This window comes from Danio aesculapii, chromosome 16 (genome assembly GCF_903798145.1).
Source record: "Danio aesculapii chromosome 16, fDanAes4.1, whole genome shotgun sequence".
NCBI classification, from domain to species: Eukaryota; Metazoa; Chordata; class Actinopteri; order Cypriniformes; family Danionidae; genus Danio; species Danio aesculapii.
Window position 1 is genome coordinate 18,294,183 of NC_079450.1, and position 15,472 is coordinate 18,309,654.

General features: G+C 35.0%; 1 protein-coding gene across 1 annotated transcript in view; it reads left to right on the top strand.

Moving 5' to 3' along the window:
• Positions 1 to 15,472, top strand: part of eif3ea (eukaryotic translation initiation factor 3, subunit E, a) — a 67,697-nt gene that overhangs the window by 37,030 nt on the left and 15,195 nt on the right. Inside the window, exons 8-9 of the mRNA XM_056475499.1 lie at positions 4,752 to 4,878; positions 10,288 to 10,389. Coding sequence (XP_056331474.1) covers positions 4,752 to 4,878; positions 10,288 to 10,389 — 229 coding nt within the window. The remainder of the gene's footprint in view (positions 1 to 4,751; positions 4,879 to 10,287; positions 10,390 to 15,472) is intronic.

The window sequence follows — 15,472 nt, forward strand, 5'->3', positions numbered from 1 at the left end:
GGAAGTTGTTGTTTCAACGCTGTTTTCCAATGCAACTACCTGTAAATTTATATTTAGAGAATATCAATGTCTGGTGTTTGGCCATTACACAGCTTGATTTTCTTTTTCTGAAAGCATTTGAGAGTGTCCTTGGCTGTGATTTGGATCATTGTCTTGTAAAAATGTCTACCCTGGTTTCATCTTCATCATCCTGGTAATGTAGATGTTGGACTGAAGCAGCTGATATTAATTTACAATAACGAAGGGCAGAGGGTTTCTCAATAACTACTGAGAGATTTCAGCTGCTCTCTGAGCTTTCACTGCCTTTCTGCACCTAACTTTGTGTTCAGTACTTCATAATTTCATTTTACTACAAATAACTTAATTTGTAAACTAATATTTTCTTTGCATATATGGATTTCTTTGGTTGTTACCAACATCTGGTGAAAATTTCAAGTCAGAGAAATGTGTTTTCTGAGAAAAATGGTGATGTGTTCAATACTTATTCCCCCCACTGTGTTCAAGGTTTTTCGAAATACATTCATAACTTTGGGGCATGACCCAAGCTAGACTCAAACATAGCTCAACGATACACTAAATACTTCAATCGAGAGGTGACTAGTCCTGCTCCTGGAGGGCTGCTGTCCTGCATATTTGAGCTTCTATCAAATTAAGTGCATCTGAACCAGCTAATTAGTGTCTTACTAGGTATACAAGAAACTTCCAGGTGTGTTGAGTCAAGTGTTGAGGAAACTAAACTCTGCTGGACCGTGGCCCTAAAGACCCTTAATCTGTTATCAAAGTAGTTTATAGTTGCAGTCCAATCCCAAAAAGCTCCCAGAGGAGAGTGTGACGCACTCAAATTGAACTGCATTCATCCTCACGAAAGTCATTTAGCAACCGATTAAGCCATATCACGGCTTTGGTTGTAGCTGTCGGCCTCAGTTAGATAATGTGCTTTTTTTTTTCCACTGCGAATCCCAGATATGGCATCATGACTCATGTGAGCGGTCTGGCCATCGGAGCCTCCCAGGGAGAGCGAGTAGGTGTAAGTTAATCAGGAACACAGCATGAAGTGTTGTGGTTTGCCGTGGAGTCAGACGACTACAAAGGGAAGAGAGATCGAGGGCTGCGCCAACTGGGATCACACGCCACCGAAGCCCGCTGCCGTTTTTAGCTCCTACATCACAAGTGCCACAGGCCCCCTTGTCCCTTTAATTGTTTGGGCTAATTAAACCATCCGGCGGCCCTCCTTTCTTTCTTTCCCTTCAAATGACATGTGTTTCCCCGTGCGGATTTGTGAGGAGCTTTAGGGCCTGGCCAAAGTAGAGCAGCTCCGCTTCCTCCTCCAAATTTAATTTGGTCCTCGTATGGGGAGGACCAAGGAGGGGGCTTGGAGATGTTCATACAGATACGTCCTCCAAATTGACTCGAAATGTTAAGTGCACTTTAACAGGAGCTCTCAGCTCTATGACAAGGCATCTGTTGTATGGTGTTTTTTCTTCTTGCGGGTCAATATAAGAAAGCTCTTGCACGTCTCTGGTTGGTAGAGAGGGAACTTTGTCTTGGGGTGTAATAGTAGTGCTATGTAGCTTTCATTCTCGCTGAAGCCCACAGCTAGTTGACCTGTGGTTGAAAAACAAGTCCCTGGTGGATAGTGTTTCACTGCTCCGCAGGCCTGTAGCTGCTGATCCGTGTCTAGAAGGGGGCTTTTCCTTTTCCCTTCCATCCACGGTGAGAGCAGTAAACAGAGGCGCTTTCAACACCCTCTGAATTTGTACGTTTACCATTTGAGTATGAGGAAACTGATGGCTACCCTGTTACAGATATATCTCTTAATTAACAGTTTCTGTATTTTGTGATTCACAAGTTATTATGGGACCTTGATCTGTGCTCTATTGACTTTTGATTCAACTCTACAGTTTAAGAAAGTGACTTATTGACATTTTAGTTTGTTGAAATCATATAATGCATAGGAAATAATATATAGAGAGAAATAAGTCTGTAGTTGGCGCCAATAGACTAATGGTTAGTGCGTCGACATATTGCAGGTGCTCGTGGCGACCCGAGTTCGTTTCCCATCTCGAGGTCCTTTGCCGATCCTTCCCCTCTCTCTGCTTCCCACACTTTCCTATCTGTAAATCTCCACTGTCCTATCAATAAAGGCGAAAACCCCTAAAAAAATAATGAACAATAATATATTATTCTAATAAAAATATATATGCAACACCACCAACCCAGGCAATATATCACTTTAAACTAATAAAAATGTAAATAAAAGTTACTTTGTCAAACTTTTCAAAGTTAAAAGTTGTTGGAAGATAGATCTGGGTCCAATAATGCAGTTCAAAAGCATAAATAAATGGGAAAAATAATAGGGGTGTCAAAATTAATTGTTTCTTTGGTGCACCGCGATGCAGACGCGGACAATTCGGTATCGGTTTAGTAATAATCATAACTGGTTATTATGTACTATGGTCATTTTTCTCATACGCGCTCTGTCGCAAGGGAGTGTGCGTGTGTGTGTTTGTTTGGTGCTGTCTAGGTTTGTGTGTGTGTGTGTGAATGAGAGACAGTGTGGTGCTGTGCGTGCGTGCGTGTGTTTATACAGACTGCTTGTTATAGCCACCCTCAAAAATACAACACTGTGTATGGAAAGCATCGTCAATGCACCGAAATATCGAATTGAACCGAATCGATGGCATGATAATCAAAATATGGAAAACTGCTAATTTACAAATATTTTACAGTGTAGAGATGGATTACATGAACAGCCAGAAATCAGAATTGTCTGTTTTTTTTGCTCTAAATGGAAAATTCAGTTGATTTCTTTGTCAAATAAGTTTTTTTGGTCATTGAATAGGCTTACTGATATGCGCATAAAATAAAAAAAACGAACAAACAAATGAAAAGAGCACCCCAACGCAGCCTGCAAGTATATAATACAGTGATAATCAAAACTACTTTTTAATTACAATACGTTGCTTTAGGAATTCTAATTCCCTAGCTGCTCATCGATGGATTTGCTCTTCAGTGTTTGGATTTTCATCAGTGAAAATCAGTGAACTAAACTGAACTTCAACTCTGAAAACTGGACTGACACAGTTTTAATCTACTAGAACTTCTATGTTAAGCTGCATTGACACAATCTACATTGTAAAAGCACTATAGAAATAAAGATGAAAGAAGGATGAATTCCTCATGAAGTTACAGAAGGGCCCCAAATCTTGTGAAATTGTCCAATGTTGCTTTTAAAAGATATCTGGTCCATTCCAAGTGCAGAGATATCAGTTCCTCAAGCCGTAGTTTAGCATTTGGAGGATTAACATTTTATAATTCAGTTAATTTCTGTTCTGAACTTGTTTTAAGTGTGTTAATGATGTTAAACCAGAGGCTAGAGATGCACCACAGGTGTACCAACAGACGCAGTACTATATTAGTTGGGAAGTTTTCAGTATAGCTTGTGTTTAGGCAAACTCACATGGAGTTAAACATGTTTCAAAAAGTCAGAAAAAATCAGGATATGTCTGTTTTTTTGTGTTAAATGTAATTTTTGAGTAAATTCACACTTGGGGTTCATTCAGTATACTTGTGCATCTGTTAAATTTTTCTTGTGTGGATTATTGGGTTGTTTTCCCATTCATTCATAAATTTTTCCTGCTTGGAAAAAACATACTAAGGTTTGACGGTTTTATTAAACTGGGAACCCACTGACTTCAGAAAAGTTTAAATGGTATTTTTTATGTTAATTGCTGTGTAATGCATATTAATTACCAGCAGAAATTGGTTAAATATAAAAAAAAAGTGAATTTTCCTAGTTTAAAAAAAAATTATTGGAATTAGGGCTGCACAATATATTATTTCAGCATCGATATCGCAATGTGCACGTCCGCAATAGTCACATCGCAAAGATATGCAATGTTGAGACTGAATTATAGTAGACCAGGAGCTACAGAATTGTATTCAATTACTGTATTTATATGGAATTTATATGTTTTATGCAAAAGTGAAGTTTTGTCTTGTTTCTAGTTTAAATATCTACATTTCAAAGTGAAAACAAGAATATTTGACTTACCCCACTGGCAGATAATTTAGGTAGTTTTAAGGAAAAACTCTTAATTTTGACTTATTTCTACTAACAGTGAAAACAAAACAGTATTTTACTTGCTCTAAGAATTACAAATATTATTCAAAATCATTTGTGAAATTATTCCTATTGCAGAAAAATAAAATATTGCAATATCAGATTTTTTCCATATCGTGAAGCCCTAATTGGAATCTACCAAGAAATGTCAGGATGTCTGCAACTACTGATGGCTAAATTTTAACATAATCTTAGAATAGAAGCAAATGAATCTGTGTTAATTTCATGTTATGTGTGGATTGTTTTGTTTGTATTTGCATTTAAGTATTGAAGGTTTTTTTTATTTTATATATATATATATATATATATATATATATATATATATATATATATATATATATATATATATATATATATATATATATATATATATATATATGGGAGGCTGCTTTGTTATTGTTTTTTACATTAATCTCTATACAATGAATGTTTATTACCAGTGCAAATTGTTAAATAGTAATCAGTTTAAAAAAAACTAATTGAATTGGCCAATAAAAAAAAAATCAAGAGTCACTACTGATTGCTAAATTTTTCAATTGTCCAATAACAATGAATTACACTCCGTCCATGTTGGGACGGTAGCTGTCCTTCAAATACGTTACTGTTGTTGTTGTTGTTTTGTTTACAGGTACCTCAATGCTATTCAGACCATGTGCCCACACATACTGCGCTATCTGACCACAGCCGTCATCACTAACAAGGACGTCCGCAAGCGTAGGCAGGTGCTGAAGGATCTGGTGAAAGTCATCCAGCAGGTATCAGACACCACTATGCTTCTTTATTTGTGTCCTGCATTTCTATATATTCTATATTTATATAATATAATATAATATATTTATTATACAACATATTTTGTTTGTTTTATATATGATAATTATTTTATATGATATAACATTTAATAAAATGTAAAGTAGGTATGCACAATAGATTGATAATGTATATGAATAAAAATTTACTTATGTATTTTAATTTTAAAAGATAAATATTTTTTTACTAGTCATTATAAGTGATGCACCAAAAAGTATGTTTTCAAAATTTATCTTTACTAAAATGTATAGTAATAAACCGTTAAAAAACAAACAAATTCATCCACATCAAACATGTTAATTATATTAAAATATTAATTAATATTTAGGTGCATAAATAATGTATTTAATAATTCAAATAATTTATATTTAACTTTGTAATTTAAAGATACAAATAAATAACGCATTTGTATAAGGTAAAATAAAATAATGTTTTATACATTTTTAAAATGTTTGTAAAAGGGTAGTCAGTGGATTAAAAGTATAATCAAATTGAAAGGTATTTGCTGAAGAAACGGTTTCTTTTTTTTTTTGTTCTTGATTTTAAGACTACATTAAATGGACACTTCTCTTGGGCCAGTTTGAAGAACAGTAGAAAATAAAAATTAAATTATGTAAAAATGAAGAAGTTTACTTGTATTCACTGTTAGGTGGAGCATATTAGGCCTGCATGATTCTGGCTGAAATATATATATATCACAATTTTTCTTTTTTTCATTTTTGCTTAAAATAAAGGTCACAATTTTCTCACGATTGTATAGATGTAAAATAAAGGTTAATATGAGTAGTCTATTATTATTGTTATTTCTCACACATATGGTTAAACAACAATAATAATATTAGGCCTATGTGTAGGTCTACTGTTGCTTAAAATGTTACATTTTATATAGACTTGGAATGGTGGACTGAAACAGACTTTAAAAGTCCTGGTTGTTATTTTCACAGTAAAGTGATGGCATCAGAATACAGCTATTCATAATTCTAAAGATGAATTATTATGTTTGAAATGTGCTTGTCATTTGTCATTGACAACATTTAGACTTTTCTTTTTCCTGGTAAAAGGAAACAATCGTCATTATCAGATTGCCTTATATTTAACATTATATAGGCTAGACTACTTATGCTGACAGTGTTATTCTCAAGTGTATTCTCATACACTCAGCACTCTGGGTTCGCTGTGTAAGAAAAAACATATCAAATGCTTGACATAATTATAACTCAAATGCGATACAATCATTTAAGTTATATGCGAGCTTTCGTTTTCACATTCACTGTCGAGTGCGGCTCATGTCATGGCTGCTGTCACAAACATACATACAAATCATACTCGCGGTTCCCAAACGATCACTCTGTGCAACAAACTGAATGTTATTTACAACTTTATTATCTGTTATTCACAGCCTATGCAGATTCTGTTCACTAAAGTAGACATTGGCGTGCACGCGTGTTTCCTTTCGGTAGTAAACAAACAGTGCGTCAAGTTCATGTGTGAATTCCCGGCCACGAATGTCATTACGTTTAGACAGAAATTACATTTTGGGGAGAATTATACCGTATAAATACTCATTCAACAGTATTTAGAGGGGTCCATGTTGTTGAGCAATGTATATAAAACAATGTGAAGACTTGTGTGTCCGCCTTTATGCGTGAACTCTCCTAACATTGAAAATATGATCACTCGCAACCATGCCTGGAATGCAACTGATCGGTTCTCTTTCAAATAGACCAGACAAAAAGTTATGCTAATGCACCCAGAGTCTTGCTGCTTTCAAGAGCTCCAAATTTGGCTTTTTGTAAGCAGCATCGATTGCTTTCGCTTCGAACAGATTACTAATTGACCTTAACTGTGTGCGTGTGATCCTCTTTTCATTATCACACACAGTATGTTTTTCACCCACTTTGCTTATGGTTATTTTTGTTAATATGGTCTAATTATCTTTTTTTTTTACAACCATATTGCTTTAATATGAGATTAACTCTCCATTTATGTGTAGTTAACTGGTCATCTGAGAGACCTTTAGTGAGGACAGATTACTGTGCATATTTTAGATACTGAAAATAATTATTTTTAAAAGTCAATAGTTTTTCTTTGTTTTTTTAAAGAAATTTTGTTAATGTAGTATACAGCTATATTTAGCTTGTTTTGACGCATTTAAAATTTGTGGCCAAGAAATAATTGTTTTTTGGTGTGGTCAGAGATCAATTTGGTAAATCCTTAATTTTGAATTCTGAAAAGTCATGTGAAATAACTAGTGGTGGGCCGTCATCTTACTGTGCGATTAAAATAAATATCGCCGTTGATCTATTCTCAAAGTTGGGTTGGGAGCTGGGTCTATTCTTCACCTTGATATTTTAGCGCGGATGTATACCTGACCGGTGAACCGTCTGACAAAAAAGTGCCCTTCTGAGTCAAATCAACAGGATGCCTGACTTTAGCTGCAGTTCGGCAGTTTCACTAACTCATCAACATTTCTTTCATGCCGTCGTGACAAACTAGGGTATTAGACGCACGTAAGGAGCAAGGACTGGTGAGAGTGTTATAGAATGCAATAATGTTCACCAAACGGAAAGAAAAAAACTTCCGCATTTCGGTGTGTGTGTGTGTGTGTGTGTGTGTGTGTGTGTGTGTGTGTGTTTGTGTGTGTGTGTGCGCGCGCACGTGGTCCTATACTGACAGCCGCCTGTGTAGATCTTGTCGGAAATTATGGCAAAAAGTCCTACATGATGGTAATAGTATGATTGCAGTGTTTACTTCAATAATGCCAGTAATATCTGCATACTCCACATGTCTTAATTCCATTTCTGTTTAGTTCAGTTATGACTTTAGTCGCATTATGGTAATCAAAAATCTCTGTTTACGTGGTAGACTCTTAATCAGAGTATTCATATTAAAGTATCGTTGCCCTTGTAAACATACTTGATGTTTGACACACCGTCAGGGCTCTGTGAACTTGGCATTGAGAAGCAGCTTTTTTTGTATGTACATCAAAAGCAAGTATGAAATCTGTGTTTGGAGCTTATGTAGGCCTGTAGTTCAACATTCATGTTTAACTGAATAAACCGTTAGTAAACACAAGTACATCTTATTGAACATAATTTATTTTCATCACCAATTATCATAGTAGATCAGTTTCTCAAGCGGTTTGTGATGCATTTTGGAAATAGGAGATGAGCCCCTAGTCTAATGTGACACCTGGCTTGAGAAACCCTTTCTCAAAGATTTATTATTTGGCTAGCACACATATTTTGAATGCCTTCAGCAGAATTCAAATGAGCCATTTTAATTTAGATTAATTGCGAGATTAATCTAGATTTTAAAAATTAATCTAGGCCCACCTATAATAAAAACTAATTGCAATATAACACTATGAAACCATGACTCATTTGCTCATACACGACACACACAAAAAGTGAAATTAAAAAGAAGGCATGTGGACATAACACAAAATCTAAATCAAGTATTTTAGCATGTCAGTCATATTTATTTTTTTATAATTTAGTTTTTAGTCTTTGCATGCACTGAGAAATGGCAGGTTATCCATCACCCCGCATCTCCAAATTTATTCCCTCTCCATGTTATAAATAAGCCCATATTTTGATCATAATTCAACACATCGAGCACAAGTTCTACTTTGCAGTGTCTGTGGAAATGAATGAACGGGCCGTGTACATTGGCTTGCAAATAAAAGGCTCGTTTATCTGTGTTCCTCCTTCTTGAAGCCATTAGATTTGATGAATGGTGCTGGACGGTCTGATTGTAGTGTTCTGATGTCTGCGTGTCCAACAACAGTAGCTTCTTCAGAGATCAATGGCACTGAAATCCAAATAAGCGCGTCCCGCAGCCTTTGCGTAATCACTTAAACATGTGTCCTGAGGTGCTCACCGTTCTCTCTGCACGAGTGTGTCTTCTCATGGTTACTCAAGCATCTGTGGCATTCAGATGGAGGGAAGACCCAAAGACTATCACGTATCCAAATGAGACGTGTTTTTCAGCTCATGGCTCTTTATGATAGGCATGCTAGACAGAGCTTGGGTGTTATTTATGCAGTCTGTATTTAAAACTGTTAAATTATATTATTGTTATGTTATTTGCATAAATTTTGTTTGAAAGCAATGATATCCAGCTTTTTGTGATTATGGTAAATAAAATAATATATTTAACAGAATATAAAGAAAGTTAAATAGACAAAATGACTTCTGAAACATTTAGTTTGAACCATTTATTTTACAATAGAATATTATGAGTAAATTAGCTGTTACCAGTTGAAATTTAACTTTTTGTTTGTTCGTTTCTTTATTTAGCCAGTTTTTCAAACACAATTTTAAAGAAATATTTATTTTATTTATTTCATTAGATTTTGGTTTATTATATTTATTTAATTTTTTTTAATTAGTTGTTGTTGTTATTGTTGTTGTTATTATTATTATTATCATAATCATCATCATCATCATAATATTTTAAGTCAATTAGTGCAAAGTTGAAAAACTTTGGGCTCTATTTTAACGATTTCGGTGTGTTATAAGTAAAATGTGCATTAAACCAATTAGAGTCTCATCTCCCATTCCTATTATTATTATTATTATTATTATTATTATCTTAATGTTTATTTAGCATTCCAATTTTAGTTCTAAATTTTACAATTTCTTCTCCATACTACCGGTTGCACTTTATTTATTTTATTTATTTATTTATTTATTTATTTATTTATTTATTTATTTATTTATATGAATATTTTTAAGTAAATTAGTGCAAAGTACAACATTTGCAAGCCAGTTGTTACTACTTAAGAAGCCATCAAGATTTCTTTAGTAAATGTGCACTGAATGAACAACGTTTTGTTTGTTAGTTTGAAGTTTTCCAGACATAATTTTAAAGGGAATTTAATTTTATTTAATTTCATTCCTGGTGTTTCTGTTTAGCAGTTCCCCATTGCATTTCCAGTTCTTGATTAAAATATGTTAAAAACCAAAACATATAGAGTGCCATAAAAGTAGTCCATATGACTTTTCAAAGCCTTCTTTAGGACAGTTTCACTATATATAAATAAAAATCATTAAATCTGCCATATATTTGTTTTTATATAAGTAAATTAACTGTCAGCTTGCGCTAATTAGGGAAATAGATGCCACTGTTTGATGACAGCCGTGTTTATAACCACAAGATGAAAGCAGTAACTCTGTGCTTGAACAGCCGATATCAGTTCTGCTTGTAACATCACATTTTATTTGCTAATAAAACACTCAAGTAAATTCATTATGAGAAACCCACTCCAGTTTGACCGCTGATTTAGAAGCAAATTTAATTCTTACATTATTTTCCTTTGAAATGTTAATTTCTCTGTTTTTCCCTTTTTTTAGGAGTCATACACCTACAAAGACCCCATCACAGAGTTTGTGGAGTGTCTGTATGTGAACTTCGACTTTGACAGCGCTCAGAAGAAGCTGCGAGAGTGTGAGGCGGTAAGATCCAGCTGTCTTTTCCCTGTTACCTTTTTATAAGCTTGTTTCTCAGCGTGTCCTTAAAAGCACGGCACACCCTGCACTTTATAGGGACTTTTGCAGATTGATTGTATCTTCTTCAGTCATGTTACTGTTTTTTCCAAAAGGGTAAGATTCATAACATAACAGGTTCCATTAGCCAAAGCGTTTGAAGAGGCTATCCTTCTCCCAAGACGTTGAGCTCATCCTTCACTTTTTGTCCAGCCACAAAAAGCCTTTAACGTGGTAATTTACGCAGATGATGCCTTGATTTTCCCTGATGATGAGTTGTGAAGTCATCACACAGAGAGTGTCTGACCTCTGGTCGATCAGAAGTGTCCTCTGACAGATGCTCTAGTGTTTCGCAATTTTGCAATCACTGAATTTAATGCAAAGTCAAGCAATATTTTGTGAAGTTTGCAGTTTTTTTTCTTTAAATATAGCAGATTTCTTAAATATTTTGGGCAGTCAGGACACTGTTCAATTTCCCATAACACCACAGAGTGCCATCTGAATTGTTTTACATTCCAAAAAATTATAGAATTTGCTAATTGAATGTGCTCATCAGGTTTGCAATGTCTTGAGTTGACAATTATGGCTGCACAATATATTGCACAATTATAATTATTGCGATAATAGTATATGCTATACACGTATCATAGACATTTCAAACAATTGGTTTAATTTTTATGTATTCTACAGCAGGTTTTTATGGTAAACTCTAGATTTTCTGAGTGTTTTCTTTATATACATTACAACGATCAATTGTTCTCGAGGTCAAAACATTTATAAAGAATTAATGAATTTGCAAATTTGTGTGTGTTTTTTGCAGCATTCGCTTTTTAAAGTTGCCGTTATTTGTTTGCATTTTTTCATTATCTTTTTGCAGCTGTGTGTGCACAGCCACGAGAGAAACATTAAATAATTAATCATTTAAAAACCGACTCAGATAAACTTTACTGTATACTCACAAATAAAGAACAAAATATATTGGCTGCAAAATATTTGTGCACCATTAAAATGGTTAATCAACCAATTCGCCTTATTTAAAAATCTATATTTTTATTTTATTTTTTATTATAATTTTTAGTAGTAATGTCTATTTTTATTCCTTTTTCTGTTATTTATATTTCATTTGCTGTATATTTTATTAATTTAATGATGTTAATATATTACATATTTTATACATATCTAAAATACTTTGGCAATACTGTACTACACAATCACAAATACGGGGATGAGAGCCGTCACCAGAGTGGTACCTTTTCATGAGGTACACATTTGTACTTAAAGGGTCTTGGTTCCTCAAAAGTATACATTGGTATCTAAAACATGTAAGAGGTACAATTTTTGTACTTACACTAATATGTATCTCTGAGGAATTAATATGGACCTTTTAGGTACAAATATGTACCTTATGAAAAGGTACCACCATAGTGACAGCTCTCGTACCTTTATTTCTGAGAGTGTAAATGTCATGCCAATAAAGCAACCTTAGAGAGAGAGAGACCATTTATGTGCTGTGGGTAAGGGATGTGTTTCTGTCCGGCTACCAATGTAAGTATATTTTAAACCTATTGGCAGTGCTGTAAATACTGTATCACAGACATGTGTAATTACATTTATTTAATGCATTGGTGGTTTTTTTATAATATTGACCAATCAGATGAGGCCTTGCTATCTCTATCCCCACCTCCCCAGTGGTCGCTTTGCTATTGGCTAAAGTGCTCCAAAGGTGAGCCCAGAGCTGAAAATAAATACTTAAATACCCTATTGTCCATACACAGTATGTGATCTGAGTTGTTTGACATTATAGAACTGTGCATTCAAAGGCTGTTTGAACTAGGCTACATGAACTGGATGAATCGCTAAGCTTCTATATACACACAAGTGCACATGCTTTCCATCATTTTTATCAACATTTTCAAATAGTCATCAAACATCATTGACAGCTTAGCATTTATATTCAAACAATGGGTTTAATTTTTAAATATTGTATTATACAGCAGCTTTAAGGGGAAAATCTAAGTCTTTTTTTATTTATTTATTTATTTATTTATATATATATATATATACATACATGCGTACATACATACATACATGCATACATACACATACACACACATACACACACATACACACACACACACACACACACACACATTACAGTGATGAGTGGTTCTCGAGGTCCACACATGAAGAAAGAATTAGATGTTTAAATTTGTGAATTGCAAAACAAAAGAAATGCTGTAAAATTTGCGAAAACTCACCACAAAATCAGCTGTTTTACTCGCACAGATCACATTTTTTATTTATTTTTTGTGAAATCCTGGAGTCTGAATCTCCCTAGTACTAGTGATGGTTGATGGACTTTTTTTTTTTCAGCAGCCACAAAACAGCCTTCTGTTTTGGGCCCTAAAAGGGGTCTTGGAGCTCCCGCTTTGGATGTGTAGCGCGGTGTCATGGGCAGCTGTGGAAACGGGCCCCTGAAAAGAGCCTCTGACTCACCATTTGTCATGTTTTTATGATAGCCGGTAATTGTCAGATCAGTGGGATGGTTAACAAGAAGTGCTTTTGGTGTGCAGAGGCGGACACACGCACTGGAAAGAGCTTTCTGTGGTGCAGACGAGCCAGTGATCTGTATTTTTGTTCCCGTTTATAAATGGCCTTCCATAATGGTCACTTCATCAGTTTTCACCCTTGCCCCTGCTGTGTCATTCCTTCTGTTTTTACAGTCAAACTGCTGACTTTTAGTGGCAACACAGCCCCGGACACAACAAAACACAATGTAATAGAGTAGTAAACTGTTTCAAAGGAAAATCCCACCTCAAAATTGAAAATTAGGAATATTTTGTGGGCATAACAGAGCTTCCAGGCTTTAATAATCACCATAAAAAGTCGTCTGTATAACTTGAGTTATATTCCATGTCTTTTTAAGTCATACAACAGTGTCATGTTAGGAAAATTGTAATTTGTGTCTTTAATCTTGACAATACCCTAGTGAGCTGTTCGTGATTGAACTCTAGATTCAGATCTGAATCATGAACGAATCTTTCAGACCAAATTGTTAAAAAGATCCAACTTAAAAAGATTTGTTCATGAATTAAAAATTACTGTGCTTTTCATGAAATTGGATGACATGAAGGGTGGAATTTAGACAAGATTTTGTGCTATATCGCATGTAAATTTTTACTGTAAGCTCTTGGAATCAGTGGCTTGAAATCAAAAATCAAGATGTCCAGATGAATGAATCTATGTATTGAAAACATCTGACATGAAAGATTTGTTCAGGAATTTAATTTTTAATTTTTTTATTTTTTGGATTGGATGACAAGAATGGTAGATGTTCTGCTATGTTGCACAATGTACATTTTTACTGTGAGTCCTTGGAATTAGTGGCTTAAAGTCAAGAATCAAATCGTCATGATGAATGAATCCTTGACCAATTTATTGAAATAATCTGACTTAAAAGATTTATTCCGGAATTCAATATTGCTCTGAAATTGGATGACAAAATGATGGTTGGCAAGATTTTGTTGTGTATTACCTATTCTAGTTGTATAATAATAGCGGAGTTGGTGATTTGAACTCCAGAATCATGAATGAATCAGACCAATTTCTTGAAAAGTTTCACTCAAATGATAATGCTTTTGCATTATTTTTAATCTTAAAAGCTTCAATTTTCCCCTCAACAAATTCAATTTAGTTTTTTCACGTAGTCTGTACTTTTTGAAAGAAGTAAAAGTGACCATTTTAATTTTCCGTTGGGGATTTTTAGATGTGCTGGTACAAAACACTAAATTCTGAGTGTGTATTATTAATGTGTTTTGTTAATTTAAGAGGCTCTTTCTCTATGCAATAAATTGGATTTATCATTTAACTGCTGTAGGAATAGTGCAAATGACTTTTGCTACCATGCGATTGCAGACATTTTTGGCACAACACCAAGATTTGTTCGCCATCCTGACCCTGGAAAACATTACATTTCGACCTAAAAGCATTTGGTAAGCTGCCTCACAAAAACGTGCCAAATCTTAAATGGCAAAAAATCTTACTTTGAGTAAGAAAGTCTCAGTGTGATAAAAGCCAGAAATGGCCTTAAGGCGCATTCTTGGTCGCAGTAAACACTCTACATTACAAGGATTCATCCCAAGCGTAATTAGCTTGAGTGCCTTTAGCCTAGTGTGCACTTATGTCGGAGCTCATTCCTATTCTCTAAATTATGATGAATTCAAAGACTAGTTGCGCTGCCCATCCACTGCCCAAAATAAAACAATTCGCTTTTGTTTAGTAACAAGCACCTCGTATGTTAAATACCAGGCTTTTTATAGCGACATAAAAAAAGACTCAAGTCAACGTTGAAATGGGAACCTTCCTAAAACGCTAACATGATTTATAAACATTTACTCCTGTGAGAGTGCCCAGTTGATCAGGCCAGCTGTTTTTCATTCTGGACGTTTATCGTCACGAAGCAGAGAAGAAAACGAGGCCCAAATCACTAGGATTCGGGGGTTTTTTTTTCGCAGGGGTCTCTGCAGGTCCAGTCGAGTCTTTAGGGAGATCTCCATTACACTTTGCATGCTTGGAGGCCAGGCTTTGTGTAGCTAGCAGTAATTAGCACACCTGCATCTGTGAGATCTCGAGAGAGCCCTCCAGCTACTGGACCTCCAGAACCAGGGGTTTTCTACAGCAATAGTCTGTGTAAATGGCCACTAATTAGTCCTGACCCTGATTATGGAAGCCCGAGGCATTATCGAGATCACAAGATGCAAAAATAAGCGTAAACTATGCAAGTATAACTGGCTAGGCTCAGATGTATGTCAGCTCTAAATGCTCACAAATTTACAATCTGATTGAGCAGTGACTTCGAAAAGCAGAGCTGCGCGTCTGCAACAGCCCAAGGCTTTTCCTGCTGAAGTCTCGCGAGCCATCTGAGCGTCTGCTCTCAACTGCAAAAACAAACATCCTCTCATCTTCAGACAAGTCCATTACATTAAGCGTTTGGCTCTTAAGTGCTTGTAAAAGAACAAATAAATGATATGAGCCAACTGAGTAAGTTTTAAGT